This window comes from Amblyomma mixtum, chromosome 6 (genome assembly GCF_055824585.1).
Source record: "Amblyomma mixtum isolate Tamu chromosome 6, ASM5582458v1, whole genome shotgun sequence".
NCBI lineage: Eukaryota > Metazoa > Arthropoda > Arachnida > Ixodida > Ixodidae > Amblyomma > Amblyomma mixtum.
In genome coordinates, this window is record NC_143017.1 from 128,106,327 (window position 1) to 128,122,121 (window position 15,795).

The following is a 15,795-nucleotide window of genomic DNA, read 5'->3' on the forward strand; positions in this document are numbered from 1 at the left end:
GTCCAAGTAGCCAAAATTTGCTGTTCCACAGCTAAAGCTATCGCAATCGCACTGTGGGCACATAGTGTCCGTGTGAATTTTTTATCTCCTCTAGTGTTAGAGCATTGGCAGTCGTCTTCGAGCGATGACATATAGTGGTAGAGCACCCGCCTTGCACTAGAGGTGTGTTCAGTTTTCTGGACTACTTCCAGGCCGCCGCGGTGGCTCAGTGGTTGTGGCGCTCGGCCGCTCACCTCAAAGACGCGGGTTCGATCCCGGCCGCAGCGGTCGAATTTCGATGGAGGCGAAGTGGTAGAGGCCCGTGTTCTATGCTATGTCAGTGCACGTCAGAGAACTCCAGGTGGTCGAAATTTCCGGAGCACTACGGCGTCCCTCATAGCCTGAGTCGCTTTGGGACGTTAGACCCCCACAAACCTAATCCTGGACTCCTTCCTAACCACATGGGCCATACCTGTTTTCTAGTGGGAATACAAGCATCTCTCGATCATGAGTTCGGTTTACTTAGGGTTGCAACCATGCTCTCTCGCTTCATCGTTGCGTTCAGAAAATCCATACTTTTCAGCAAATGGTACGAATGGAACAGCACTTCGGATTTGCATTCTGGCATGCCTTGCTGGCAGCTGTTGGCAGATTGACAACGAAGTCTCGAGGCCTTGCGGTCGCAGAAGACACACACGCCAGACCACGGCAGCGTGGTTGAAATTCCTCGGTTCCTTATTATAGTGCACAATTGGCTTGCTCTGTATATATTAAACTTGGAATGTGCTACCAGATCCGCCTTTACCGGTAAGGTGAGCCAAAAACTAGACCGCATTGTTCGAAACCAAGCCAGGAATAGCGCCCAGCAACAGTGAGCTAGCGTCCGTCCTTTGGATATTAAGAGTACAGAGAAGCGCACGTCGCGTTCTGGCTCGCCTACCGCGCTTCAGCAACGAAGTTGATAACTGGCTGTAGGCATAACCTGTGGCGACCTCTGTGAAAGCTCTGTCGGCGACTTCCAATTAAAGCGTTATGACGTCGCCTTAGTGAAATTGCGCTATTCGGGAAGTCGGGCTAAGTCACATTCTTCGAGCCTTAGTTGAGTGGGGTGACACCAATTTGCAACTTGCTTCATTGCATTTCTTCACACCTGTGGTGTGAAGTATGGTCAGAAAGCAAAAGTTGTTTTGCATGCTATAATTGTCTCACGGTGTTATTGCTACAGCACGCTGGTTTCCCATTGAACGCGTTATTCCATCGAAGGTTATATTGCTGCTTGGGGGCTGTTCAGTGCTGGTGCCCTTATAAAAGTGGTATATATACAGTCTATAGACTTCTTATTGACTCTGTTGACTTCCTATAGATCTTGCTTTTTGTCTATTCGTAGTCTATAGACTGTCTATAGATAAAAGTACACTAAAAGTGTATGGCCATAAATCTATAGATTGTTTATAGACTGTCTATCACATTTGTATTTCCTATAGACTGTTCTCTAGAATTTGTCTATAGACAGTCTGTAGACTTTATAAACAGAAGTCTATAGACTGTCTAAAACTTTTTTTTAAGGGTGCGTTGAAAGCCGAGCGTAGTGCGCGAAGAAGCTAACCCGGTTCGTATCGCTGTAGGCAAGCACATAGTCAGGCCCGGAAAGAGCGCGCCCGATATTTTACCGTCTTCGTTAGCTAATACCCAACTTGCAGTCACGGAACGTAATGCGGAGCATAGCATACATCCGTATATTATGATATTGTTCGGAAATTCATTAAAGAACGGGAATCCTCATGGCAGAAACATCGCTGACACAGGACGAAACAAGAACACAACACAGGCGCTGTTGCATTTGATGCGATGAGATGACTAGATTGGACGCGGTAGTTGCATTTCGAGAATTTGCGTGCTCGCGCAACCTGTCATCAATACACTTTCCGGTCTGGCCTACAGGACCTGCCACAGGAAAACGGAATTTTGTACGCACCGTTTTTCTTGCACTGTACGAATGGATTCTTCTGTTTTTTCATGCATTCAATTCGTTCAGTACCTCTTCCACTGTTCACGCTTGTGCACAGAGCACCAAGTTTGTTGGGAGCAGAAAAAATTAAGCGAACTCCAACTTTAGCCCCTATCTTGAGCCTGTGGGATACACCATAGGGAACTTTGTCCTGTGTCAGCGCTGTTTCTGGCATGATTTTAAACCAACAGGCCCAACTCTCCACCCTTCTGAATTGGAGTCCTGCGCAGCGCAGTGTTTTTCTGCCTTTGCGCTGGCGTTGTTGTTTTTCTTTTCGGCAGTGTCCGTTTGTTGACTGTCTGGGCAAAATCGCTTTGCTCTCACCGTTATTTGTCGCCTCGCCAGTGTGCCTCGGGGGGTTCTGCTTTGCACGCAGCGTTTTACTCCAGGGTTAATTTGTGGTTTTTCTTTCTCCTCTCCTTCAGGGTGGCGGCATCTGCTCGGTGACGGAAGGCATGGAGAACCTGCGCGCCCAGAATCCCACCGTCTCGTCCCCCGCTAGCGTCCGCATCAAGAACATGCCGCGGTGAGTGGCCCGGCCTTGTTGCCTTCCTTACAGTGCGCACGCCCTGGTTTCAGTTTACTTGCTGCTGACACGGAAATAACGAATAACGGCTAGTAGAATCACGGTGACTTACTTGCCAAGCGCTTCCTTGCGTCGCGCAACCTGATTCGAACGTCGACGCTTCGACTCGAACGCCCTCATGCAGCAGGTGCCAGGTGTAATAAGCAAACATCAACGGTTTGGTAAAGACAACAGGCTTAGCTGATGTTGGCGTGAAAGGTTTTGCCAGGAAGTTTCGAGTTTTAAGCGGATGACAAACAGAAAAAAGTTGGAGCGGGCTGCACATCTCCGCGCTGTTTTCCACTGCCCCGCCGCGGTGGCTCAGTGGTTATGGCGCTCGGCTGCTGGCCCGAAAGACGCGGGTTCGATCCCGGCCGCGGCGGCTGAATTTCGATGGAGGCGAAACTCTAGAGGCCCGTGCACTGTGAATGTCAGTGCACGTTAAAGAACCCCAGGTGGTCGAAATTTCCGGAGCCCTTCACTGCGGCGTCCCTCATAGCCTGAGTCGCTTTGGGACGTTAAACCCCCATAAACCATAAATCGGAAGCACTGCATGCGCTTTGCCTCTTTATCGCAGATCCTTATAAACGGGCCAGTAAGAAAGACGAGGACGGTTGACCAATGCCACCGAAAACGGTATAGCACGTGGTCCGTGGCGTCCGCATAGCGAGTCACGTCTTGCACGCGGCTTGACATGCAGGCGTAGTGACCGTCATCACTCGTTCGCTAAAAGAGCCAACGTGGTCGGCAGTAGCGACAGCCGCGTGTGGGCCATTCACGTGCACTGCCTCGCGTGCGCGCACCGGCGTGTCAGGCTGACATTGGCGTGCGTCCTCCGCCCTGTCTCCCCGCGCACATCTTCCGGCTGACGGTTGGGGCGGACGCGCTGTCAGCGCGCGTCCCGTTGGCGTGCTCTCCGCTCCGGCGCGCGCGTCGCATTCCCGCTGCGCGAACCGGGACCCGATCCATCCTGCCGTCTCCGCCACTGGCGACGGTGACGGCTGCTCGCCTGGCCTTGGCCAAGCGCGTAACTGTTCTCTCCTTTGGCCGCGCGCTCTTCCCGTGCACTCTGAGGCGAGACTTGGGACGTCGTGCGTCCGTTATTGCGGAGTCCTGCACTTCCTCTCTGCCGCCTCCCTGGCTAATGGGCCGCCGCGGAAAAGCTTTTTGCGCAATACTTCCAGCCTCCCTGTTTTCGCCTTCGTCGGATCAACACCTAGACTAGGTGGTGTTGGTCGGATGTGCGTAGTATACGCGCGGAGGGTTGAAAAGTGTATCCGTTAAATGGCGTACTCAAACGAACATGCTGAGCGGGTGTTCAGGTGGAATCGAGCCGTGAGCCCGCGCTTATCACAGCGGGTCGCGCGGTAACCACGAGACAGTGTGGGAGCGAAGCGAATTCCTACCGCTCTCTGCCCGCGTCTCCTGAACTGTAGTGCATCATTCGACACATTAACGTCATCAGCTGTATTATTACTGAATACATGGAATTATAGCGTGGAATTGCGTGGTCGCGGACGTGTAAGCTGTTACGTGTGTGACGGAATCCTTCGCTGGTCGCTGCGCCGTACCTCCAGAAGAAGGAGATATGCATTTCAACTATAACTGTTCTTTGTTGGAATCTACTTTGGAGTCATCACAGAGACGGGAGGCTTCCTTTGTGAGGCAAACAATCTTGGAGGCAGGCAAAGCGCGTTTGTTTTGCATTCTCCGCGTAGGTCCCGCTCACATAAAAGAGATGCGCATTTCCTTGCTCGGGAACAACCGGTTTTCTTGGGTCGTTCTTTTTTCGCACCGTGTTTTCTTTCCGCATGCGTAGGCACGAGCGTTTCGCTCCATTTCGTGTTTGTTGGGAGATGGACGACTGAAAACGACTTGTCTCAAGTCCAGCCCACGCTCACAGGGCCGCCCTCGCGGTGGTGCTGTCGAACCGTGCTCGCAAGGGCCAGAATCAAACACGAAAGCCTTCCAGAACTTAAAACGTCATGTATGCAGAGGCGCATATATCTCGGACATTCGGTTGGATGCACAGGCGCGTAGTCATGTCGCCTCCTGCTCTTCCTCATAATCATCGCGATCATCATAGCTCAGCTTCTGAAGGCCAGAGTACTACCCGAAAGCATGCGTACTACCCTCTGGGAACTAGCCGGCGTGCGTTGTCGAAGCACTGTCTGGCACGGCCGAGGGGCTCTCGGTCTTTGTTGTCCGCGTCACGCCGCGCACGTCATGGCGCTGCCGTCGCATCCCTCCCACGAGAGAAGAGGCACATCGCGCTTGACTGCTACGCGTGCGCGTTTCCATCCATCGCGTGTGGTTGCCGATGTGGCCCCTTGTTGCCTCTGACGACGTGCGCGCTGGCCTGTGTCCCCACTGACCTTGTTCCCCGCTGGCCCCGATGACGGTTCCCTCGTTCGCTCTCCTTTATCCTTTCTTTCTTCGCTATTATTTTTTTTCGCTCGCTGCCTCCCTGCCGCTTGCCGGTCCCGTTGCGCGCTGCCTCGCTCTTGTCACGCATCCGCTTCCGCCGCGTCGTTTGCGCCAAGCGACGTCGGGTCGCGTGGGACACGCTCGCCCTTGCGTTGTGTTTGCCGAGGGAGCGCGAGCGGGTCGGGGCGCCTAATGGGCCTTTGAAAGGCTCTCGCCGAGAACGCCTGCCGACGCTGTGGTCTCTCTGGCTGTTTCGGTGTTGCGTGGCGGCTGCCTCTCAGGCGGCCGCACTTATCCTGCGCAACCCTGCCTTCCATTTGGTTGATGGTATAGGCAATAAGCTGGTCGTTAGCCGGGCGCACCGGTTTAGTAGGTGCGCCGTCGACTGAAAGTGCTCGGGCACCCCGCAGTTATCTGCAGGAAAGCTGTTCAGGCGTAGCGAGAGCGTCGCATATATATGTGCCCGCGATATCTTACCGAGCTCTGCCAAGCATATTGAGTACGTGCAATAGCAAATGAAGCAGGTCGCTGATGGCTTTTGCGTAATCGCTTGAAGGAACACCGGGAGAAATTGACTCTTATTGGTGAGCTTCACTTTCGAGTCTACAGCGGTGTCTTTAACTGACGGCAGCGTCATTTATGTAGAGATTATGAGGAGCGTTTCTTGCGCAGAGCAGCTTAGCAACGCGAGAGCTGCAACCGTTGCGATTCGCGCGGCTTGTCACGTGGAGATCAGCAGGAATCCTGTTTCCTGCAGCCGAAATGGTCGCCCGACTTGTGGAAAAGCGTCTCAAACTAGGGTGGCCGCTGTTCGCCGCGGGGGCAGGCCACATATATAATTACGGCGACGACGTGTCGCTTGCATCCCTCGGTAATTTTTTTCTTGTGGGGCAGTCGCCTCTCGGCTGCCGCGTGTGCTGCCTTGGCGACATCGTCGTCATCGATCGGTTTTAGCTAAGTCGCCTCACTCGGCCGATGAAGAAGTAGCCGGTGGTTTTGTCATTCCTGAGGAAAGCGGTGTGGAAGAGGGGGGGGGGGGGGGGGGGGGCGACTCAAATCGTGTCACGCTAAATGTGGGCGCAGTTTCGCACGCGGTTATGTGCGCCTGTCTTCCCCGCGGCTACGCGACGGGCGCGGCGACGCCTTGTCGCGACGCACACCGCCGCCGCGCGCGCGCGGGCAGATTGGAGGGGACGGGAGCGCGCGATCGTCTTCCTCGAGGGGCACCTCGCGGTATGTTGGACACGAAATGGATCGCGACTCGAAATGGAAGCAGGACGAAGGAAGCAGCTGGAACAGCAGCGGGCAGCAGCAGCAGAGACAGCCCTGCAGCTTGGTCGTTGTCTGTCGCCTTCGCTGTTTCGCTTGTCGCAGAGTTGGTCCCCGTATGTGTGGCACCTTCCTGTACGCGTTTGTACGTGCACTGCAGGTCCCTCCTTGTTCCGCTTCAGCTTTTCCGTTTCCGTCGCGCGTGGCGGTTTCGGAATGTGTGTACCGCCTGCCGTTAATTAGCTTTCCGCGTGTGCGGCCGCTTGGAGGTGCGGGCGTGTCCTCGGGAAAGTGGATTTTAATGCTTACTCCGTACCTGTCCGTAACACGCCAGGACATAGTTGTGCGTGTCGTGGTCCTGTACTCTGTAGAAAAGGAGCGGGAGTGCGCCAAGTTCGATCTTTCGTGAACTCGCACAGCGTTCGCTAGGCGCGTTCGACACGATCAGAGCGAGTTTTAGAATAGGCGGGCCCTATCGGTTAAGGCGATAGGAGAATTATGGAGCGCCAGTGCGCATGCGTTGAACTATAACCCGAGGGACAGTATCGTTCTGCACGTGCGCGCTGGCGCCCGGCTATTCCCTATCCCCCTAACAGATGGGGTATACCCTAACAGACAGGGTATACCATTATAGTAAAGCTCTCTGAAATCGAGATTGGGATCAGAATTCACTGTGTACGCGTTTGCCCCACTTGTTATTCCGGGAAAAGGTAGTTAACGCCCGTCGCCGTGTTTATTCGCTGCCATCGGGGCGTTATCGGCGGTACTTTTCGCGTACCAGGCGTTCAAGTAGCTGTAGGTTTCCGCTGAGAACCTTTCAAGCCTCAAGGGGAGGCATTCGAACACGCTGCATTGATTCACGTGCCTCGATCGGTTCGTTATCACGCCAGAGTGTAGCAGCGCTGTCCAGATAGTGCGATGGGATCTCGTTCATGAAAGCCCGCTGCTCCCGTGGTGTCGTATTCGTTTCTTTTGTTCCTGTCCTCGTTCTTTTGCGCAGTTTCTAGCCTTCCTCGAATATGGACCAACAAGCCCGCCCAAACGTTCCGCTTAATTCGAGCTTCCGGTTAATTCGAAAGGATGACTTTCGTCCCGCCAGCTTAAACCCGGTTGGCCGTCCCTTAGTTCGAACTCGGCGTAATTTAAACAACTTTTCGGTTCCCTACTAAGTTGAATTTTGTTGATCTGTTTCTATATTTTTGCGTGCTGGCATCTGTTTGTGAAGACAAGGGTAAGGTAGCCACATTCCTTCGTCGAGCAGATGCGGAGCTCTCCATCTCGCTTCCACCGCACTTTCTCAATTCCTTCACCCCCACCGCTGCGTGTAGGTGCGTAGCGACCAACGTCTACAGTGCATCGATTCGTCACGTAGGCCGTAGCATCGCCAGCAGCGAGGCTGCGCACAATGGGGCCGGACTCGGTCGGCTTCCGTGTCAGATCGTCTTGCTTCTTGGGCGGCGGCTGTACCCATTGTTCCCGTTCGTATTGCGCCGCAGTTGCAGATATCTTCCGTCACGGGTGAATCAGTGCCCGCCTTGACCCGTCCTGTCGGCGGATATTGCCTATTTAAGATCTCCGCTGACGTTGGCAGCAGCTAGAGTAGGTGTCGCGTTGACCTCTGCTGCCTCTTTGTTCTCTTTCTTCTTCTTTTTCCTGCTTTCTTTTGCATGTGGTAGGTACCTCCTGCCGTTAACCGAACGGGAGTAACTAACCGTACATTTGCCTAGCTTGACCGCATAATATGAAAGTGTGTCCTGATAACATCGCTGTCTCGTAGGAATATAGTTTGCATTTAAAGTAATGTACATGCTCTATTGAGTTACAAGTGAAGAGTAGTATACTTCGTAGTGTAAACGGCTAGGGACGCAGAAATAGAGTCCAGAACCAGTGCGTTGGTGTTATAGGTGAGTGTGTGCAATGGCACCAGTGAAGCACGTATACAGTGCGCCTAATGCGTACCCCACGTAGAGTAATGCAGCTATTAAACCGCGAGAAAATAGTTAGAGTATTCCATCTTTCCTAAAGGTGCGTTGAGTCACTGGTAGATCTAACAATGCCGTCGTCGCTTTAGCGTCACTGCCTCGACAAGGAGCCATCAATCGCTGCTGATTGATTACGAGGCGTTCAGCGGGAACACGGTGGATGGAGTTCGCGCAGTACATGCTGTGGCGCTTCGAGCTCTTCACGGGCGACGCATGGCAACAAGGTAGGTCCTGAAGGGGAGGTGAAAGCGAGCTATCAAGGGACATTTGTCACATGCGAAAGGCTGGGGCAGCTCCGCGCCCGGGCGAGTCTGCGTCGGCGCCCATGTCAGGCAGCACCCGGCCGGAAGAAAAGGGGGAGATAAGGGTCCCACCGCAGCACCACGATGTATTTGAGAGTGCTGCTTCTGTTTCACGTTGAGAAAAAGAGAGAGGAGGGGGGGGGGGGGGGGGGGGGGGTCGACACTTATGCAGTCTGGCTTATTTTCTACGGGGGATGGGCGTCGTAGGTTGCGGTGTCTCGGTCGTCGCCCACCTTGCCTGTTGCGTCACGCCCACGGAGCTATATATCCGAAACATGCGTGCGTACTAGCTATAGCTACGCAGCTCCCTTGTCCGCGCAGCTCTACCGGAATTAAATATGTAACGAGAGTTGGCACCTGCGCTCACGCGTTTGTACAAAACTATGGACGCATTGGTAATCAGATGTTAGTGCGGTTTGGTAGTACGAGTATACTGCGCATACGCACTCCTGGGAAACGGCGAAGGAAGTGGAACAGACTAGCGCGCTAGCCTATCTCTCTTCCTTCGCCTTTTCCCCCTGAGAAGTTTTTCTTTCACCGCATCTCCCCTTATGCGCAGTCAAATGTAACGTAACTCAACAGGAGCGTGATCGTCACTGCATGAAGCTGGACCGAACCGCAGGGAACGCAAGTAGTATAATGGCACAGACGGACCAGTGAGCTGAGATGCAATGGACGGTCTTTGAGGCCGCGTGTACTCGTGGCGTATTCTGTTCTCTATATATCCTCAGGCCTCCTCAAGGAAATGTGCAGAGGAACGTGTATGTGCATTCAGAGCTATCGTTATCTTTATTAAGCGGACTCGTGGCAAAAAGTCGTCTTTTCATCGAGGAGGGAGAGGGAAACCTCATGAGACAGACGTACCATTTTGGACGGAGCCCGGGCAGCCAGAGTGATTTGAGGGGCTTACGTCGTTTCCCATGCCTCTTACACTACTGTCTGATTCCTGCTCAGAACAATATGCATGCTCCTGACACCGGTCAGAAACAGACCTTCGTGGATGGGAATAAAGCTTAGGAAGGCGTATCACAGTCGATCTGAGAAACGTGGCTACACAAACAGAGATGTGCTATCTTTGTTGGATGGAGGCCTGAACAGGTGCTTATCAGTAGGAAGCCGTCGCTGGTTTTCCTCCGCTTCAGTCCTAGATTTTATCGCGTGACTTGAGCCACTCTTGTTCACTTTGCACAGGAGGTATCCAAAGAGCCCCTAGGGTGCATTCCTTCCTTCCATCATGCATAAGCCATAGCTCATCAATTTACCCGCGCCCAGAACCAGCCGCGGCCGTGCTAAACTATATGTCTTAACAGCTATCGATTTCCTCAACTATATCGCTCCGCCTGATTTAGCTTCGCTTCTCGTGGCTTGCTTCTTTCTGGTCTTGTGCGTCCGCGTTTGGCGCAAACCGTGGCCTGCTACTCTGCTGTGCTCTTGATCGGGGTGGGCATCGATTAAAGATTGAGCGCGAGCGCTTTTCTTCGCGTCTAGACCATCTCAATGCGCGAGCGCCCTTTTACTATACGAGGCACCGCCTTCATCGTCCGGAGCAGTGCACTCTCCAACACTGCGCTCTTTCTCGCGCAGTCCCCGGGCTTGCAGGTCCGCTCACATCGTCGTGTGACGTGCTCTCTTCGTGGGCACCCTCGGGAGCTTGTACCTGTGTATGTGCGTCCGTTTACTGGCGTCTCGGAGCGGTGGTCGCTGGCGCGTGTCGGATAAGGGGTGCGGTTGCCCCTTTATATTATTGCCTTCTCTTTCGACCCATTCGCCGAGTCCGACTTGCAAGAGCGAGAAGCCGCGACACGCCAGGAAACGGTTTTTCCGCTTGTTGGGCTCTGCTGCGTTCGTTGGTCGCGCTGAGCCTTGCTCTAGTTCTGTGCGCGGACATCTCGCTGCCTTTCGCGCTGACCGGGCGCAAAATGTCGCTTTAGCCCGTTTCGTACCCTGCGTGTCGTGTACACATACAGTATAGGCTGAAGTGTAATGGTCTTGATTTTTGGTTTGAAAAGATTTGCAAGACAGCATTTGCACTGACATGTTTCTCAAGATTTCTCAAAACTAAGTGAGTCTTCCGTTGTTATTGGCGCAGAAAGTGTATTTGTAATATCACTCATTGCCAAGGCAGGAACTTGCAGCGAAACGACCTAAAGATATGCTGAATGAGCGCTTGATGGAATAAAATGCGCGCTCGACTTAGCCGCTCTTGCTGTCTTATTTTTCATCCGGGAGGAAGCCCCAAACTACCGAATGTTCGCGGTGAGACGAAGCATACCGAAGTGTTTGCTTGGAATTGTGTTAATCGTCTCTCCGCTTCTTTGGGAGGCACCGCCGACTCGCTCTCGCATGCTTTCAACGGCCACCAGAGCGGCCGAGTCCGGCGATCGACGTGCCGCAGCCGCTGGTGGCCCGGTCATCATCGGCGCATTCCTGGGTTTGTTTGGGAATTCCTCCGCGCTCGTCGCCGGCACGCGAGAGAACGCGCGTGCGCGGGCTTTCCTGTAAGCCCCGCGTTGTGGCACGCTGGTCCTGTGGGAGTCGGTGCCGTTATTCTTGGCGCGCGCCCGGTTCGCGTTTAAAGGGTCAGTCTACTGAATTTTATCGACTATATTTTCTTTGCGGCAACCGATAGCTCTTTACTCAAATTACCGTTTAGCCAGATGTGGTGCCAAGGAGTGCGGTAGAACATTTTAAAATAGAATTTATTAATGTGGGAACACATCTGTATGAGATGGTAGTCTCATCTGGCAACCATCTGGATTTCCGCCGCGCGGCGACAAACATGGCGGCGCCCGTCGAAGCCGGACCTCTCGCTTCGGACTGAATTCTCGTTGTTGCTGCCTTTTTCAGTGCGTTCACTGGCCATAAATGGGGCGCCTGTCTTTCGCTTCGTCTCATCTCGCCTATAAGAAAACATATAAGAGATAAATTTGCTTTATTTTAATAATTAGTGTGACGATTCTGCCGCTCCTAGGCTTAAGTGAAGAGTCGGTTTGTTTACAGCAATGGTTCCCGTCCTGACGACCAGATGGCGCCACCATAGGCTGAGTTTATTTTTGCGACTCTGCTAGCATACGCTGAACTAAAAGTGGGAATATGCCTGCGTTTTGCGTACGTGTAACTATAAATATTCATGTGATTTACAGAAAAAGCGAGCGGTACACCTTCTACAGTTTACTAGAACAAAACGTGCGTTTCTCTGACATTGGGGCATACAAATGGTACGTAGTATATTCACTTATGCTTCTACAAAAAAAGACTACCACTTTCTTGAACAAAATGAACGTTTGGGGTCGCCACCATGCTTTCTTACGCGACTTTTAACGCCGAAATAAAATATAAATTCCTGTCTAAACCGGGCGCAGACCCCTCGTTATTGGTGTTATAGGGTGCCAACTGCCAGAATATGCCATTATTTATACACTCATCTCGGTGAGTAGACTGACCCTTTAAACGTTCAGCGTGTTTCGTGGCCCCCTCTCTTTCTTCCTCTGTGCTCCACACACTTCCTTTCCGCCCGCAGCACTCCCAGCTTTCGCCTTTCTGCCTCGCGCTGCGCAATCCCGATATCTCTCTGCACTCGGCCGCGCCACCCCTCGCTGGGGTTTTTTTCTGACTCGTCCTGTAGCTTGCCGCGGCCGTATAGGGTTTCGTGCGAAGCTGCGTACAGCCGTGCTCGTCGTGATGCGCAGGGCGGCGATGACCGGGTGTGGGCATTGATTGCACATCACAGCAGTAATAAAAGGTTTTACCGCGCCGTTATCCCCTGGGGGGCTTATGTAACCCACGACGAAAAGTTTTCAGTCAGTCATTCGCCATTGGGCGCATTTGTTTTTCAGTCCCGGACTGTCCGGGACTACTTGCGGACTCGAGTCCGGTATTTGTTTTTCTCGGGCAGCCCGAAAGCTCCGCCTACCTGCCTGCATCGCCATAGCAACGCGTTCGTTTTTAGCCTATGGCAGTCCGCGGGCTGCTTGGGGCTGCTGAGAAGGCTGCAGACGATAGCTGCGCGCCGCGCTGGCAGCCATATTGAGTTAGACTCCGTGTGCATTTTGAGTATTTTTCGTGTTCCTGGAGGTCGATATCATGCGTTAAACCTTCACATGAGCTCCGTAGCTGCTCTCTGAGCCATCGCAATACTTTTTGTTCTTGCATCTTCGTTTATTTTCTTGAAATCCACCGCACAGGGACGCGCGTTCGAAGCTGCGAGCGCGTATTGTTTGCTCGTGTCGTCAAGAGGTTCTCGTTCGCTTGTTTTGCGACATGCTGTCTGTACGATTACCTGAAAGCATCGCAGGTGAATCACTCGTATACTGGAGCAGCTATAGAGATTGTTGTCAACATTTTTGCGAGGGCTTTCGTCTATCTGCCGATCCGCAACGAGTTGGGCTACTTTGTGCGAACTTCGCCGCAAGCAGTAGCGGCGAGCATACCTCCGAAGCTGAGTTCTGTAATGCACCTACGCTAAGCTGACAGTACAGTCTTTAAACCGACTCAGTATCATGATCGAGCGCACGGCGTTGCTTCGGCGTCGTGGTGGCCGTGGCTTGCGTCGTCTGCTAGCAGATGACAGCGTCCTTGTACGGTAACCGAGGGTTAGCCCGGCTCTGGCGCCGAGTTCGAAAGCAGCCTATGGCAAGTAGGTCATGCGACCATGACGTTGTTTCCTGTCCGAGCGGAAGCCGAGACCTTTCAGCAAGTAGTCCGGGACTGGAAAAACAAATGCGGCCATTGGTACCGTCAGCCCGCTGTAGCTTGGCACGCACAGTCGCGGCCATAATATTGCACCGTAAACAGGAACGCGCCAATATGGGAGTAAAAAGGGAGTAACCTGTCCTCTAGTGAACTTCTTTTATGAAAGGGAGTGCGCTAAAGGGCTTTTTACACCCTTTTTACTCCTTTATGTTCGGAGTATACGCAGCACGCTTCGGCAACTATAAACTCTTGTCACGCCTTACCTGGCAAAAATCGGGAGATGCTTTATTCTAATGCTAGCACATGCCGATGATGCGCTCCCTTGTGAACCCAAGAAGCCATCGTGTCTTCACTACGGAACGCGTGAGAAATTTTCAAGGCGGGCTCCGTACTTCTTTGGCGCTTGCGCAGTTGATGCAGAGTTTTAGCAAAACGTGATCCGTTTCCGCGTTTAGCCGTCTGCGAATGCGAAGATAAGCAAATCGCCTCCTCGGCAAGCGAGTGTTGTTCGAAATAAATCCCTTGAAATAAAGTAAAAAGGATGGGCCTATAGTGTGGAATCACACCTGCCACCGCGCAGACTCAATTGGGAAGCAGATCGCGCTGTGTTTAATCTCTAGTAGATCGTTTTACCTTGCCCTTACTGCTACTGTCACCGCGTTACCACTACCTTTACACACTTTTCTTCGCACTTTCTCTTTGCTTGTTCTTGTCCTTTTTTTGTCCTTCTTCTCATTTGCAGGTGACCTCTCCACCATTTACATCGTCAGTTACTTTCACCTGCCTTCACCGTCTTCGTTATTTGCACCTGCACCAGCGTTTCTATTCTCATTGCACCTGCAGTGCTTTCTTTGCCTTTCCTCCAAAATTACTTTTTCTTCGATCCCGGCCGCGGCGGCCGAATTTCGATGAAGGCGAAATTCTAGGGGCCCGTGCACTGTGCGATGTCAGTGCACGTTAAAGAACCGCAGGTGGTCGAAATTTCCGGAGCCCTCCACTGCGGCGTCCCTCATAGCCTGAGCTGCTTCGGGACGTTAAACCCCAATAAACCAATAAACCAACTTTGTCTTCCTTCGTTCTCATCACTTCTATTTTATTTCTGTTTACTTCTTTTCTTTTTCGGCGCCTCCATTGGCATACATTAAATATATCTCTCATAAGTAGATCATCTCTGCGAGGCATCGTCACCCCTCCGTGCTCGTTGAGCTCTTAGAACGCCAATTGTGTTACCGGGGCCAGCTTTATTTTTCCAACTGACTTTTTCCTGATAATTCAGTTTTTAGCCGAATGGGCCCTATTCTTTTATTTTCAAGCCTGCACCTGCTAAGCATTAACAGGCTGAAACCAGTGGTTTAAACCAGTGGTTTAATACCTTCGCATAGCACCATTGGTACAAAAGTCGGTGCCCACCCCACTTTGCGTCTTATGGCCTATTCTCAAGCTACATTCGATTCAGTGCTGGTTCACGGCAGCAGTACTGAAAAAAAGTTCCGCTGGTGCCGGCGCGATGCCGACCAAGTTCCGCGGTGCAGGTGCAGCGCGTCAGCAGCGTCGTCTGCACGTCGTCTGCAACTTTTTTTGCACTTCCTTGCTAGCTGATTCCGCGATTCTGTGCACCACAGTTGCACCACGACTGCACCTATAGGTCAATCGAGTGTAGCGGTGCAGAAGACGCTGCGAATCGGGGACTTGAGTGCAGCGCACTATGAACCGGTGCAGGCGGTGCAGTGAACCATGGCTGAATCGAATGCAGCTTTAGCGTACCCAGTATGCTGACCCAGCATGCTGGGTACGCTAAATGCTGGCCCAGTATGCTGACCTAGTATGCTGGGTCAGCTTGCTGCGCACAGCCCGCATACTAGGCCATATATGCAGCATGCTGAGCGTGCCCAGGGTAAAGAGAAAGGTATGAACGAAGCCCGCCTTCCTCCCGTGTTTTCGGCGCAGCTAGCTCGTTGAATCGCTGCCGGGGCCACCAAATTACTTAAGCAAATAAGATGTGCCCGAACAGCACTTCGCTATAGCGAGCGCTCCTGTTTGTGGCAGTAGCGCTCCCAGCGGAAGCCGGGGCAGTAAAATGCACGACCTCCGCGGTCTCTGGCGATTGCTTGTTTCACGCCCACAGGCTTGGTCTTTGTGCAGTCCTTGATGAAAGGGGGCACGCATTTTAATGCAGGTGTATCGTCCGGTCAGTGCAGCGAGGACGTACTCCCAACGATAAACAAAAAAAGGAAGGAAGAACAAAGGATAGGGAAGGTGTTCTGGATTTAGTTAAGAGACAAAATAATGGATCTTTAAAGGAATCGTTACCGCATACAGTCCGTGAATGACGCCCTCATTAGCTCTATAGGCCTAGCACTTGAATGTGGCAGTTTTGAGCTTCGACACTGTCCCAGTGTTATTACTGAGGCTCGCGTGGCGGCGGGCGTACTGATACTTCTACGCCTGTCCTCGGAGCGTGCACCTGTTGGAGGGGGCCCCAGACGGAGGCAGGAGCACGTGCTTCTTCCTCGCCCGTCGAGACCGGCCTTGGCTTGGCGGGGGCACGGCGCGGTTCTTTCGAAGGAAACG

The 15,795-nt window shown here is 52.8% G+C and overlaps 1 protein-coding gene across 6 annotated transcripts in view; it reads left to right on the forward strand.

Moving 5' to 3' along the window:
- CdGAPr (GTPase-activating protein CdGAPr) overlaps positions 1-15,795 on the forward strand; it is a 234,806-nt gene that overhangs the window by 126,705 nt on the left and 92,306 nt on the right. For all 6 annotated transcript variants that reach the window (XM_089549120.1, XM_089549123.1, XM_089549124.1 and 3 more), the window contains one exon: positions 2,413-2,513. In XM_089549120.1, the coding sequence (XP_089405246.1) occupies positions 2,443-2,513 (71 nt within the window). In that variant the 5' untranslated portion in view covers positions 2,413-2,442. The remainder of the gene's footprint in view (positions 1-2,412; positions 2,514-15,795) is intronic.